Source organism: Rhipicephalus sanguineus, chromosome 1, assembly GCF_013339695.2.
Source record: "Rhipicephalus sanguineus isolate Rsan-2018 chromosome 1, BIME_Rsan_1.4, whole genome shotgun sequence".
Classification (NCBI taxonomy): domain Eukaryota; kingdom Metazoa; phylum Arthropoda; class Arachnida; order Ixodida; family Ixodidae; genus Rhipicephalus; species Rhipicephalus sanguineus.
This window is the reverse complement of record NC_051176.1, coordinates 121,132,121-121,146,556: the sequence shown is the minus strand read 5'-3', so window position 1 is coordinate 121,146,556 and position 14,436 is coordinate 121,132,121. Positions and strand designations below refer to the sequence as shown.

Below are 14,436 nucleotides of genomic sequence, written 5' to 3'. Positions count from 1 at the left end.
CACTTTGTTGCGTTTACGTTTCGGTTGTCCCTTGTGTCGCTGTGCCGCACACTCGTGTGTAACCCTGCCTTCGATTGGAACGCTCCTCTCTTTTATTTACTTATTTTACGCGTTCCGAGATGCGGGCGTCGCACGCAGCCCGTTCTCGCTAATTGCGTTAACCCTCTACCACTACTAACTCCACCGCCACGGTCGAGTGTGAACTGCTAACACAAGGCGACGTTCACTGCAGCGTGTCTTCTTTATTATTTTTTTCTTCCTCCTTTTGGCAAAAAGTTTTCTCCTTTTTTTTCTTTTTGTGCTTCGTTTCTTGTGAAGAAGCAGTTATACGCTGTGTGTAATCGTTCACTTTCGCCAGCTCTGTAAGCTAGCAGTCCCCTAAACCAGTCCGCACAAAAGCGCCGAAAAGGTTCGCATTCGCACATTTCCAGCTTGTTTCGTACGCAATCACATTACGAAACGCTCTAGAGTGTGCGACTCCTTCAGTGTTCATCGCTGTCCAGCTAATGAAATTTACTTTCGTCGCGCAATAATATATATAGCCTTAGTGTGCCTCGATGTGTGCGCAACAAAACGCGCAACAAAACGCGCATCAAGGCACCCTATATAGCCTTATTTAAGTGCGCCCCAACGGTCGTTGTATGCTCAGCGGTCGCGTTTAAGCCTGTTAACTTAATGGTTGCCATTTGCGTGCCATTTGGGAAGTGAAAGTTGACGCTGTGATTGACCAGTGCCATTCATGTGAACACTGTGATCTGTATACATCCGGGGCAGCAAGTGCTCGTCATGCCGCTGATAGTCACTTTCAGAGTGGCCCTTCAACTGCAACATGAAGCAAGATTATACAGGAGTGTGAACTGTTACGTATGTGATCGCTAGCGCGTGTCGAAAATAACATCGTGCAAGGTAAAACGCAAAAAACACTGGTGCCCCATGGCATCTCCCGAAAAGCAACAACCGGGTGAGCCGGACCAAGGTTTCCTACGCTAAGACGTGGTCAACTCACGTCTTTTTCTATACAACCTGGAGCTGAGAAGACGTGGATTTCTAATGTAAGGCACGTTTGTGACTCCTGCCTAACCTTGCATCGTGGTACGGAACGTGGATGTCGGGCGCAACCTGCAGTAAGCAGCTGCGCTTGTCAAACGCTGGTGGTTACGGTCCTGCAAGCGGTGTACGGTTGGATGCCTGCCATTATTTCTCGCGCACGCAAGGACAACCGTCTGTCGAATCACAATTGACGTTTAATTTTCATTCGGGAGTACTTTGCGCGTTTAGGAAAGGTGATGCCGCCTTTGTCGATTGTGAGCCGCCAAACGCATGATTTAATTAGTGAGCGTTTACGGCGCGATCACGTTTAAAACGACACAGAACAGCGGCATACCTACTAGGTATAATTGGGACTACGTCTGCCTCGAGATCCGCAAGTTTGTTGACTACGCTGTGAACCAAAATTGAATGCTACAGAAGCGACATTAGTAGCCACGTGATTACTGCAGGGCATATGCGTCACCTCCGCAGTAATAAGGCCGCGTGTCAGAATCGGGGCAGTGAGCATCAGCCACTGTGTTTGCTTGCATTCGTCAGACTTTCGCCGAGCAACAATATAGCGGACAAAACGGTCACGCGCTTTAAATTGTGAAAGCGACGCGCGGCTCTTTCGCAGGCGTGTTAGCACGCCCCACGAAATGAAACGAACAGTTTCGCGCGCGCCCGGCTGCCCGCAGGCACAGAAGTCTGCCACAAGGCTCGCAAGGACGTGATAAGAGACGCGTGCGCATAGCTGTCAGGGCGCAGATCGCGCGAACGCGCTGCATACAAGGGAGCGTTGCTGCTGCCAAGCAGAGCGAACGAATCCGTGCCACCTTTGTTTGCGAACGTCACTCGTGTCTGTCATGCCAGAGGAGGGTTGTTCTTGCTCCTTTTCTCTCAATTTGATCCTCCTTGCAAAAAAATATTTTAAAAATGAAAAGGGACAGAGGGGGAAGGAACGGGGCATGAGGAATGGACAGAGAGCTATCATCTCTCGCTTGCTGCAAGCAGCGTTCGACTGACCGATGCCGTTGCGTCGCCTTTTCCACTCTTTCTATCTCCCCACTGGCCTCTCCCCGTAGGGCAATACTGGAAGGGACGGCAGGTCCATCCGAGGCCTCCCTGGACAGAAAGGCGAGCCCGGAGCGAAGGGCATGAAAGGAGACTTCGGGCTCCCCGGACCGAGGGTAAGCGGTTCACGCTCACCCCTTTCATAACCACGCTGGCATACTGATATGTTAGCCTGACCGGACCTGGTCACCGTCTTTCACGCTGTTTGCCACATGTCTGTTTATTTTCTCCGAAGTGTCCCCATCTCTCTTTTTTTTTCTTTATTTCTCCCGTAACCAGGGTCTTTCAGGAAACGCATTCCTAATCTGACGAGTGCGGGACGAAAAAGTCGAGGCTTCGAGGCTAACCAATTAGGCATGACCGTAAATATACGCGAATATTTTTTTTTCGCAGGAAGATCTGTTTTTCTAGAGGTTTAATTAAGTAGCATATCTCAAAGAGGTTATTAAAGGAGTCATGGATCACTTTTCCAAGTAATCATCGCATGACCTCATTGTCGGATTTTATTGCCTCACGAATCGATCGCCGCAAAACGTTTTCGAATCCGTTGAGAATGAGCGGAATTACAGGGATTTGTCGCATATGTTTTCAGCTCGTTCTCCCTTCTTTCGTCCCAACGAGTGACTTTGGTGTGCTGCGTAATTTCAGCGCACAATATAGCGCGGCGCCAGCACGAGGCAGCACCCCGTGGTAAGAACCGCATCTGGTCCAAACGCCGCACTTCGTTTATGTCAGCTGTCGGCCAATAGCAGCAGTCTGCTGTATGACGCCATACAGCAGCCGCCGGCAGTCCAAAGAGATTGAGGACGGGCCTCTGTAAGAAGAGAGGGTGCTTGAGAAAATGCCAACTTTGTAAACTCTCCTTGTCACTCATTACTACAATATTTGGCTGAGCTGTTGACAGCAGCGTCTGCTTTCCGCCGTACACATACGTGTTTTTTCACCAAGCACGAAGGGTAGTTCAGGACCTCCTTAAAGCCGACCTGCCATTGCACTAACCTGATACAATTCATCGGGTCAGGAATAGATCACACTTATTAAGTCTTCCCCCGCCCCCCTTCTTTAGCGCAACTCGTCTTCTGACGCCGATCGCAGCTAAACACTGCCAGATAAAGATCCGGAGTAATCTTACAGGATGTCACCCGCACTTGACAGCAGGGAATGGTAACAGGCACTGCATTCGGCCATCACATAGTCATTCCAATACAGGTTCCTTGTTTTTGCGCATAATTAGCGCGTATTGCTGTACTGTTCTTGTTGTTCATTATTTTTGTGAGAACCCGTGTGTGCGCTCAAGATTTTGATGCAGACGCGTGCGTAAACTTGGAGTCCCGGAGTGTAGCCCTTTAACGGTACGCGATAAAATATAGTAACTATTGGACAGTGCTGGGCAGTATCGAAGATACATGTATCTTAGATACTATCTTAGATACACTTTGGGTATCTTGTATCTGTATCGCGATACGTCTCGAAAGACGAGTATCTGTATCTGTATTTCCGATACATTCGATAATGTATCGTGTATTTTAAGATACAAGATACTTCTATCGCAACACAGCCGTGCGAAACAATAATCGCTGGCCAAACTCCGCTTCTCAAGCTGGTACTGGTGTCACTAAGCGATTTGAATAAGTCTAAGGGCAGTGACGTTATTTTTACGCCAGAGTCGTCCAGTGAGGGTAGATCAGGAAGACAAGCAAGCGGACGTCTACGCCCAGCCCAGGTACCTTTTGTTTTCTCGATTTCTTTTCTTTTTAGTTGCTCCAATGCCGCTACACTTGCTCATAGCCACTGTCCTGCGCCGCGTACTCCACTGCGTGCGGCGTCTATCGCGCAAATTCTGATGTTGTTGCAGTGTCGTTATCGAAGATTCTCTTGAGTCTTGATCCGTAACGAAATGTGATGCGTGCAAGAATGGGGTTGCTTTGCGTCGCGTGGATTTTACATATTAGCGATTTAAAAGATCTCGAGGATATAAGTTTGACTTGCATGCAATGAATTAACTTATATGCAAATAACATTCTAACAACTTTAGCACCACAGGTACTGACTGATGCTAGATCTAATAGAGCAAGCGTTTACCTAACAGAAAATATCTTGGCGTGCGGTATTTTTCACTCCCATCTGCATTTATCTAAAGAATTTATGAAATCATAATTTGATTATTAGCACAAGGCACAAATGCTTTCTTAGCTGTAATTTTGCGTCACATACATTACCTAGGTCTCTGCACTGTTTTTCCGGCCTGGTCACTGCAGTATGTCTTTTGTAACGCGCTCCCAAAAAAAAGGTTGCTGCTTTATTCTTCTAACTGTCTGCTTTATTTCTACTACTGTTTACACATTTACACGTTGCCAAGGCGATTTTGAAAACAAATATATTATTATGTGGGCGTGCCGTGAGTATACAGTACAAAATATTCTACTTACCGCTTAAGAAAATAGCGAAATTGAGTTTGTAGCAGTAGTAATAGACTTTTATTCCGCCAAATTCATAGGCCGAGCATTTCGACCGCCTGTTTGCATTATAAAAATGGAAGAGCCATCTTAAAGATGTTATGAAGGGGATTCGAGAAACTTTGTTTTACTGAATGCTCCGTTTTACTCATGAGCGTCCCAACGAGCCGTTTCAGGCAATTTTCCATAGGCACTGAATTTCACATTGTCTCAACCAAGCCCTTAGCCGGGGGGGCGGGGCGGCTAAGGGCTTGGTTGGGGGGGGGGGGGGGGAGTTTCCCGGGCCACTCCCCCCCCCCCGAAATTTTGGTGAAGTAGGTGGTTATACCAAAAATAAATAATGAAAATAGGTGTTTTTCTCAAATAGTCAAGGTTTTCAGCAAGTGCCCCCGCCCCCCCCCCCCCCCCCGAAAAAATTTTTGGCTACGGGCCTGGTCTCAACAGGTAAGTTGACGATACTTCGTGAGCATAGCTGTTAAGGGCGCCGTCTGTATCGTGTTTCTGTACTCATTCAGTGTGAGTGTTTGATAAACAACCACCTCTCTATTTTACTTATATTTGTTTTCCGGTTTTAGGCCTTCTTAAATATTTTTCTTATTACTAATCGCTACGTAAAGGGAGCTATAAGCGGCAATAGCGCGAATAGCGGCGGTGTCCTGCGATGCTTCGTGCAGCTACGCAATACGTCTGAGACATTTCTGTGTTGCACATGTTCTCTCGTTCAAGAAAAATTGCTAAAAAATTGCACGTTAGTGAGTATATCAACAAAGAATCCCTTACGCCAGCAGCTAAGTAGAACATGGAAATTCATTGCAGGTTTACGTCATCTACATATACAACAGGGGTCTCAAACTCAGCTTATAGCCGGCGGGCCGCAGTCGCGAAATTTAGCTCCAAAGGCCCGGGGACAGTGAAGATGGTGGGGTCGGAGAGAGTTTGAACAAAATGACGTTGCCATTTGAAAGGAGGCCTTTGACATATCTCATATATAGGTCATTTCTGAAGGGGATTTTGAGTCCGGATTCCAGAAACAACGATACGGCTGTACATAACGAGTGAGATCTGGACGCGGATTGAAATATAGAGTTTTTGTTCCACGGTTATGTTTCAGCACATGGTGACCACGTGTTCCTCACGAAAGAAATGCTTGAGACCAGTCATGTCTGTGTAGCTCACTAACATACTTATTTAGAAAACAAAAACAAATGGAACGGAGACGGTCATGTGTGCCGGCCGGGCCGCTAGCGAACGGTCGCAAGCCCCGTATACACCATGCGTTTCCCGCGCCACTCCCCCCCCCCCCCCCCCAGGAAGAAAAAAAGTCGCTATTAGAGTTGTTGCTGCTGTACGTCTGTCCGGATATACGGTATTGTGCAAACTGTCTTTTACGGACAAGGTAAAAGTCCACACCGGTATTTGCGCCGTCGTGCGAAGGCTTCTTATTGACGTTATTGTGATTACATGGCAACCCGCTAGCTGGTCGGCAAGTTGAGCAGCGACTCCCATCAATTACAAAAATGACAAGCAAGAACCGCTGTCAGCGAAGTGTATAAAGAGTTGTCCTGTGAACAAGCTAAAACAAGCTCCAATAAGTTGTTTTGGAAGGAAGCTAATGTACTTTGAGCAAGAAGGGCAAAACTTTTGAGAGACTAACAGACATTTCATGCAAGTGAAACTAAATAGGTCACAGTTCAGAAATTTTCAAGGAGACATCTTTGTGTATAGGCGTTTGCTGCTACATTGTATGGATCTATAATAACAAATTTGAGAATGTATCGAAGTATCTTAAGATACAATTGCCAAGTATCGTATCGGATACAATTAGTGCGGCAGTATCTTGTATCTGTATCTCCACTACTTTTTGCCTGAGTATCTTGTATCGTATCGCGATACAATTTCAAAGTATCTTTGCCCAGCCCTGCTATTGGAAGCCTGTCGGCGCTAATTTTCACCCCGACTGAACAAATTTAGACGGCAAATGATTTTTTTTTCCTGACAAGGCAGCATATTAAGAGCCGCGGAACTTCGCTGCCAACTCAACGCTACGCGTGCCGAGTGCCTGCTGCACGACATGCTCAAGTGCTGTGTGGCGGAGCAGCGGTACAGACCAAAGCCAAGCGCCGGTGCAGGGGCGAAATTCAAGAATTTTATATCTCTCAAAAAGCAAAAAAAAATCCCTTGTAATCACAGGATAGGGTGTTCCAGAAAAAGCGCCACGCGTTATATTTTTTGCTCGGCACGCCTCAGTGCCGAAATCACGCTTGAATTCCTATCGAAACGCGGCGTAATTTTTTTTTTTTCAGCATATTATTGAGTCGTGTCATCAGCACGGCGTCGTTTTTGGGAACGTAATTTCTCGATAATCGATTCCTGTTAAAGTTTAGTAAAAGGTACTACGGGTTTTCCGAAAAAGTTTTTCAGATGTGGCGCTTTGAATTGGCGATAATGTCGAAAGCCGTTCGCTGCACGTTTTTAGAATCAACTGTGCTACTGAGAACTGCTCGTTTTTGATCACACTGAACAGTTTTGTAAAGATTGGGGTGAAGACAAGTTGTTAGAATTTTTTATTACCATTTTTTTACTCGTAAACTTTGGAAGAGCCACTTGTGACGATAAAAATCTTTGTTCGTGAGACAACTTTTTAAACAGGTTCTAAGCGGGCTGTGCGTTTAGAATGTCCTCATTTATGAAGTAAATGCTGAGATGGTCGAGTGACACGCCCTGGGATCATTTAATGAGGGATAGGAAACTTTACATTAGGAAACTTAAATAGGGGCATCAACCCGCAAGTCGTGTGGGTTCCTCAATAATATTCAAGCATAGTTCGGGTGCTTGCGTAACGCAAGAAGGAGCACGTCACGGATTCACGTCGCAAACCGCGTTCTATTTAGGTCAACTATGAGGGACGGCTGACCGTCTTCGCAAGCACGCTCGGTGCGGCAGATACCTCGTGCTTCGTTTAGAACACTGGGCCGGTAAGAACGGGAGATATGTACACAAGTGGCAGAAATAATTGAATACGACTTGCGATAAAACGAGAGCTAAAACTAAATTCTGAGGTTTGGCGTCCCAAAACTGTGCAGTCCATGGGTTACGACGTACGCGTAATGGAAGACTCCAGGATGGTTTGACAACATGGGGTGCAATATGAGTACTTCCTTCACCTTCTTTTTTCCCGTGAAAACGCGGCCGCCGCAGCCACGGGACCAGGCCGCGACGTCGTGCTCAGCCCCTATAAACCACAGCGGCGTGTTGTCTATAAAACGAAGTTAATCATTACTAAATACTGCAGGTGGTACATGGGCATTGAAATAGCGGCAAGTTTTTATGAGCTCGCGACAGAGTGTTAAGGGGGAAAAAAGTCAGTTTCGCCGCAACGGCGAAGCAATTAATGCGATAGCAACAAATTAGAATGTAACGCGAAGAATGGAAAGCAGCTCGAAATTACCAGCGCGTCGCTCGAGCCCAAAGGACACACGAAAAGAACGCACACAGGACGAGCGCGAACTATCATGCGTCACAGCTCGATACTTGAAGCGCACTACTGAAACATAAAGCAAGACGCACGAAACGAACGAACAGGTACACACAGGACGAGCGCGAACTAAATGTCGCAGTTGTTACTTATTTCTGTTTGAACAGCGCGCTCCTTTCGCAAACGCGGCCGCTGCAGCGAGCGAAGTGACCTTCGTACGCTCTGTGACTTCAGCGCGGACATCGAGGGGAAAGCACAAGACATACAACCCCCCACCCGCCCCCCTTCTTTCCTTGAGATAAGCGCGCGAAGGTGACCACGCCCAGTAGGGCGCAGAGCATCGGCGTTCGCAGGAGCGGGGCGACGACATTCAAAGCGCGCCCAGCGCCCAACGCCCAGCGCGCACATCGCGCCATCTCGCTGGTAATGAAGAAACGCTTATAAGCGCCTGCCGTGTCCGAGTCCTGCCAGCGGTAAAGGGTGTGTATATAACGCTCGCCGTTAGCTACCTGGAGGATCTGCGTTTCGTGGCGTAGTGGTTACCGCCACGCGCTGCGGAGTCAGAGGTCCCTGGTTCGATTCCGCGCTTCGGAAGCATTTTTCTGAATAATTCAGCGATTCCACTCCTGCGCCAACTGCGCCAAAGTGCGCCAAATTGTATTTACTGCGCCATCCTGATAATATCGACGAAAATTGCGCCAAACTACGCCAAAGTCTCGGGTTTGGGGGCGTCTATCACCGGCAATCGCACCACCGGCGCGTCAGAGCATGTGCAGCTCGATCTTGGGGCTGCCAAAAGAGTCGCAACCATAAACCAAGAATTATTCCGCTCAATAAATAGCGCTCGCGCGTGCGTTCCGAGTACCTAAGCCACGATGCCATGCACGGTGCCGACGCAGCTTCTGTTCTGCAAGTCGGCTCGACAGCAAAACGCGCTCTCCGCAGAGGCTCGTGACGTCTAGACCTATCGGCAGCGAGAAAGTGCGACGCCTTTTCATCGGCGGACGTCGTCTGTTCCAGAAACGCTGCTGATAGCTCGTTTCAAGCGTCGCACGGCACGTAAGGAAAGCAATGTTCAGTAGTAACTACATGCGTGCCGCTAAAATGTCTGTCACTTCTGTTACCGGACATCGCAGAATGAAATCTGGGATCGCTCGCAGTAGATATATGGGACAATATTGAATTTTCCTTGCTTTGCGTTCATGGAAGAGCACGCGAACGGTGGAAACGCGTTGACACTTTTCCTCAGATATACTTTATCCATGGATCTTCATCCAGAAGAGCTTTTTCGTAATTCGTTCCGCCAGCACGTCCGAGTTTGTAATCACTCTGCGGTAAATACCCCCTAAAAGGCCCCGCCCTTTCGAGCTCACGTGCTAGGGTTCCAATTCGAACTTTTTGCTTGCTTTTTTAAATATCATCTTATTAGGAAAAACATATCTCCTGATAGGACCAGCCGCAAATGGGCAGCTGTCAGCAGCGGGCCCATCGCTGACGGCCCACAGTGAAGCGGCTATGCCATGTTACACGTCCGCTCCTCGCTTTCAGGGGTCAATAGCTAACGGTTAAAAAAACTCAGTTTCGCTTAAAGGGACCGACAACTGGCCAGAACGGGTGATTAGATCCTGGTGGAAATGAAAAGACCGTGAATTATAGTGACAGATTCCAGAATACTTTTCGCGATCTGAGTAGGATTTATATTTTTAAATCGCGTTTAAAAGTAACAAAAACCGGTATGTCGCGGAGCCTAGCGCGAGCGCCATGAACTAGACGTATGCAGTCTTAAGCACTTTGTTGTACGTAGTCCAATGCTTTTACACGCACCAGAACGAGGGCTGAAATTTTGAATATGTATGTTATTGTCGAATCCCGTTTGTTTCTAAGGTAAAAGAAGTAAAGCATGAGATGCGGCGCTGCTTTCGTGGCTTCCAGTGAAACGGAGGCTGCGGCGCATGCGCGAGGCGTCCGGCGGCGTTTCCCGCGTAGCTCGACTCTCGTCTGCTCTCGTCGTATCGGACTTTTGAAGAGTAGCACGCGAGTTTGCGCTGCTGTTCGCAAAATGCCATCGACTTACTGTTCTGTGGAGGATTGCTACCACTTCATGAACAACACTGCTGGTGTATCCTACAACTTGTTTCGTTTTCGAAGGCTTAGCTTGGCTTGGCTTGACTAAAATGTGATAAAGCGACCTGTGTATGGCCAAAGTACTTCTACAAGAAGCCCCAGAAAAACGCTATAACTATTGTAAAATAATTTAATAGGCTAGAAAGCAGTAGTCACGGCACCGCAGGCTTTGTAAACGGAACATTGCCTTTTTATACTTAGGGCATAACTTGTCGCCACTGCTGGCGTATAATCGCTATCGCGCTCACCTCTCACTGTTTGCAGCATGTGATATTAAGACTGCATAATCGCTGCAGATCGAAAAACTCTGATTACAAATGTTTTACGGCGTTCTCCGCGTTACCACCCCGTGATTAGAAGCTCTGACAGGTAAGCTTCCCGTTGCACTCAAGAAAACGGGTACAGCAAAAGTTGGTTGTCGGTCCCTTTAAGGGCGAAGCAATGAATGCGATATCAACCAATTGTATTGTTAAACGAAGTAAGGCTAGCAACTAACTCTTTTGAATCAGATCTCGCGTAACTCAACAAAACTCTGGTTTAAGGGAATGTGGCCGCTCCAGGAACCGAAGCCTTTTCTTGCTCTGAGTTCTCTAAACGCGAAGTAAGCGTTGAGAGCACAGCAAGTTTACGAGCCGTCTCCTGATTCCTCGAGATAGCGCGCGCGCAAGCGACTGCGCCCTTCGAACGATGCGGTCCCCTCCCCCCCCCCCCCTCCGCTCCCCTGGCGTCCCTTCATGCTCCTTACGAAAGACGGGCGGGGGCGTTTCCTCTCTGTTTGATAAGCAATCGACGGCAGGCCCGCTAGCGGGAAGATGTTATCTCACGCGCTGTCCGTGCGACGGAGACAGACGGCCGGCTAGTTTAATCTCCGCTTGATCCGCGTTCGTCGCCAGCGCTCGCAAGTTTTTACCAGCGGCTCGAATGCGCGTGGTGATGTTAATAATTTAGACTTTATGCGAAAAATTACGGCAACGGCGACCGCAGAAGTCCGCCGAGAGTGTCCATATAATTGCTATCGCAATAAAAATTTTTAAAAAGTTGAGGAGCCATTTCACTCTGTGAAGTGGATGATAAGCGAAGCTGTTTCGCGCATGGCACAGAGGTGACATGGTGGAGGACAGTTTGGTATGTAAGGCCAGGTTGTTAACGTTCAATACGCAATATTAATGCGAAAGCCGTAGATGATCAAACATGAAAATTGACCGTCGGCGGCGTCAATCAATTAATGCTAAAAACAATCATGTGATGGCGTCATCATCACGTCATAGATCGTCAAAACTTGTGACGTCATCATGGCATCATATGTCGTGACGTCACTTGATGACGCCATCACATGAGATCGTCACTTTACACTGCTTCCGTGATCGTTGCGCCGATCATGGAGCTAGCGCAAAACCAGATGAGGTGCAGAAAGCTTCTAGAGAGAGGGGGGGAGGATCTATCCGTCGATCGAGAAGAAAAAGAACCTGGCTTTCGCCTTGGGGTTGTCTTAGGGGAATGCATCAGGGACAGTGTGGCTTTTTGGCATTGAGGCACTGCTGTATATCACGGCGTTTGTCTACCATGTCTGCTGATAACCACATAGGTGTACTTAGAGTGTTATTTCATAAAGTACAATTTTCTTGACCCGGTATTCTGTTTATTTGCTAGTGTCGAAAATAATCGCCGAAGTGGTTAATCCAGAACACTCAACTGCATGAGCCCTTATTTTTTCATTAGCGAGTGAAATATGGAGTTCTCCTGAGCATGGGCGTGCGCAGGGTTCCCCATCAGGGGGGAGCGAAGGTTCATCGCAACGCCCCCCCTCCCACCCTACTAAGTCAATGTATGGGGCAGATTTTGTGCCCCCCCCCCCTCTTAGGTGATTAGGGGGGGGGGGCGCCCTCCTGTGCGCACACCTATGCTCCTGAGATGATTTTTCCATGAGGTTTGCAATGAATCGAAGTATTTCTAGCCTTCATAAGAGCCCCATAATAATATTCGGGTGCTTGAATGTTAATGCAATATGCTTCTGTAGTGCACTCCAAGATGTAAAATTCGCTGCTCCAAAGTGCTCCAAGATGAAAATTTTGCTGCTCCAAAGTGCTCCAAAACGGAAATTTTGCTGCTCCAAAATATGCTCCAAATCAGAAGTCCTCGGTAGCATCACTGATAATTTTTCTTTGAGGCTTTTATATATATGTACATACTTATACATATACGGTGCATGACGGCGGCGGCGACGGGGACGGACAGAAACCAGCCGAGGCTGTCCATATAATTGCTGTCGCAATAAAAGCAATAAATGTAAGATGCACCATAACGGCTGCTGCGATACGTATTTACTTCAAGAAACATTAGCCAAGGGCTCAGTATCGCCAGATATAGTCTCCGTGGTATCCTGCAATATTGCAATCCGTGGTGGTTCAGCGGCTATGACGTTCTGCTGTTGAGAGCAAAGCAGCGGGTTCAATTGCCAGCCACGACAGTTGCATTTCGATGGGGATGGAATGCTTAAAAGAAGAAAAAAAGATAAAAGAAGCCCCTAGACGAAGCTTCGGGCCAAGGCAAAGAACTTCAGGTGGTCTAAATTAATCAGAAACACTGAGCTGCCACCTCTTTCAGAGGTATACCGCGTCACTTCAACACGTCTATCCCATCTATTAATCAAATCACTTGGTTCTTATAACTTTTTCTCAATTTTTCTTACAGCGAATTTTCCTCAGACAGCCGCGTATGCGCTGCGCTTTTATGTAGGCAGTAGCAAATTTTGAAGGGCTGCCCAAGGAGCATCGACTAGGAGTATTCTCAGCCTGTCGTTAAACACGTCAGTTTCTCGCGCGGGCGCTGCGAAAATGCTCGGCGGCAGGCGGCGAGTCCTTTCTTTTTTTCCTGCTTTCCCAGGCTCTTGTAATGTGGACACAAGTTTTTACAGCGGCGCCCGCTACGTTCCTCTTCGGGTGCCGAGTGTGTGTGCGTGTGTCGGTCTATTTGCGAAAGCAGAGGTAGCGCTCTACGAGGCGAACTCTTGCGGCTTGCGCAGGGCGAGAAGGGCAGCGTCGGCCACCCGGGAAGGCCAGGAGAAGACGGCGCACCGGGAAGGCCCGGACCGACGGTGAGTTTCGTTGCTCGCTCGTCTCGTTCGGGCTGACTTTCAACCGTCAGGGCCGAGTCCGTTGAGCAACCCGACTCGAAAATGTTCCGACGAAATTTCCGCGGCTGCCTCGTTTCACATGCACAGATATGAAAGTCGACACGCAGATGCAAGCAATGCAGGTGTTATGAATGCGAAAGCGGAAGCGCTATAGATGCCTAATTTCCATAAATATGATGTAAGTGCTCTGGTTTGCGTAGGTAAATGCGTAATAAATGCCAGCTCCGATGAGACCGAAACACACCCTGCATGAAGACGCAGGAAGTATAGTGACACTTGTTCGTACCACGTATCGTTTATATGCACGCATTGTACCAGTATGGTTGTCTTCTCTTAGAATAAACGTTCAACAGGATCTATCTATCTATCTATCTATCTATCTATCTATCTATCTATCTATCTATCTATCTATCTATCTATCTATCTATCTATCTATCTATCTATCTATCTATCTATCTATCTATCTATCTATCTATCTATCTATCTATCTATCTATCTATCTATCTATCTATCTATCTATCTATCTTATAGAGATATGTGTGGTGACTTATATCAAACGAATAGGCATGTTTTTTTAAAAAAAATAATCTTACATTGTGCCCATGGGCGCATGGACAACGCGAGAGCATGAAAATAATGACGCCAAAATTCCGAAATCTATGCCATTCGTTCGGCTACTAGAGAGAGAGAGAGGAAAGACAGGGAGGTTAACCAGAGGAAGCCTCCGGCTTGCTGCTCTGTACTTGGGAAGGGGAAAAGGGGTGTAAAAGAATGAAAGAAAGGCAGAGTCTGTGACGACACTAGGCGACGAGACAGGCAAAACAGTCATGCCTATAGCACGGCCCAAGCACTCCACACCAACATTGTCTGTGAACAGTCACAATATGTCATTCAGTCCGGTTTCTCGAAGAAACCGCAACAATGCCCTCAGAGCGGCTCGCGTTGAAGACCGGCTAGGCCAGTGCCCTAGGATATTGTTCTCTGTGAGAGGGCTGTTCTCCAGCTGGCCTAGTGCTGCTGAGAGGGCTGCTCTTTCGGAGTTGAAGCTGATGCACTCACAGAGAAGGTGTGTGATTGTCGCTGCACCCGCACACTTCACATGACGGGCTATCAGCCATTCCAATAATAAATGTATAGGTATTTCA

General features: G+C 47.6%; 1 protein-coding gene across 1 annotated transcript in view; it reads left to right on the top strand.

Moving 5' to 3' along the window:
* The window catches only part of LOC119397085 (collagen alpha chain CG42342), a gene marked incomplete in the record, with an annotated part of 500,928 nt that overhangs the window by 344,228 nt on the left and 142,264 nt on the right, over positions 1–14,436 (top strand). Inside the window, 2 exon segments of the mRNA XM_049416219.1 lie at positions 2,115–2,219; positions 13,181–13,252. Coding sequence (XP_049272176.1) covers positions 2,115–2,219; positions 13,181–13,252 — 177 coding nt within the window.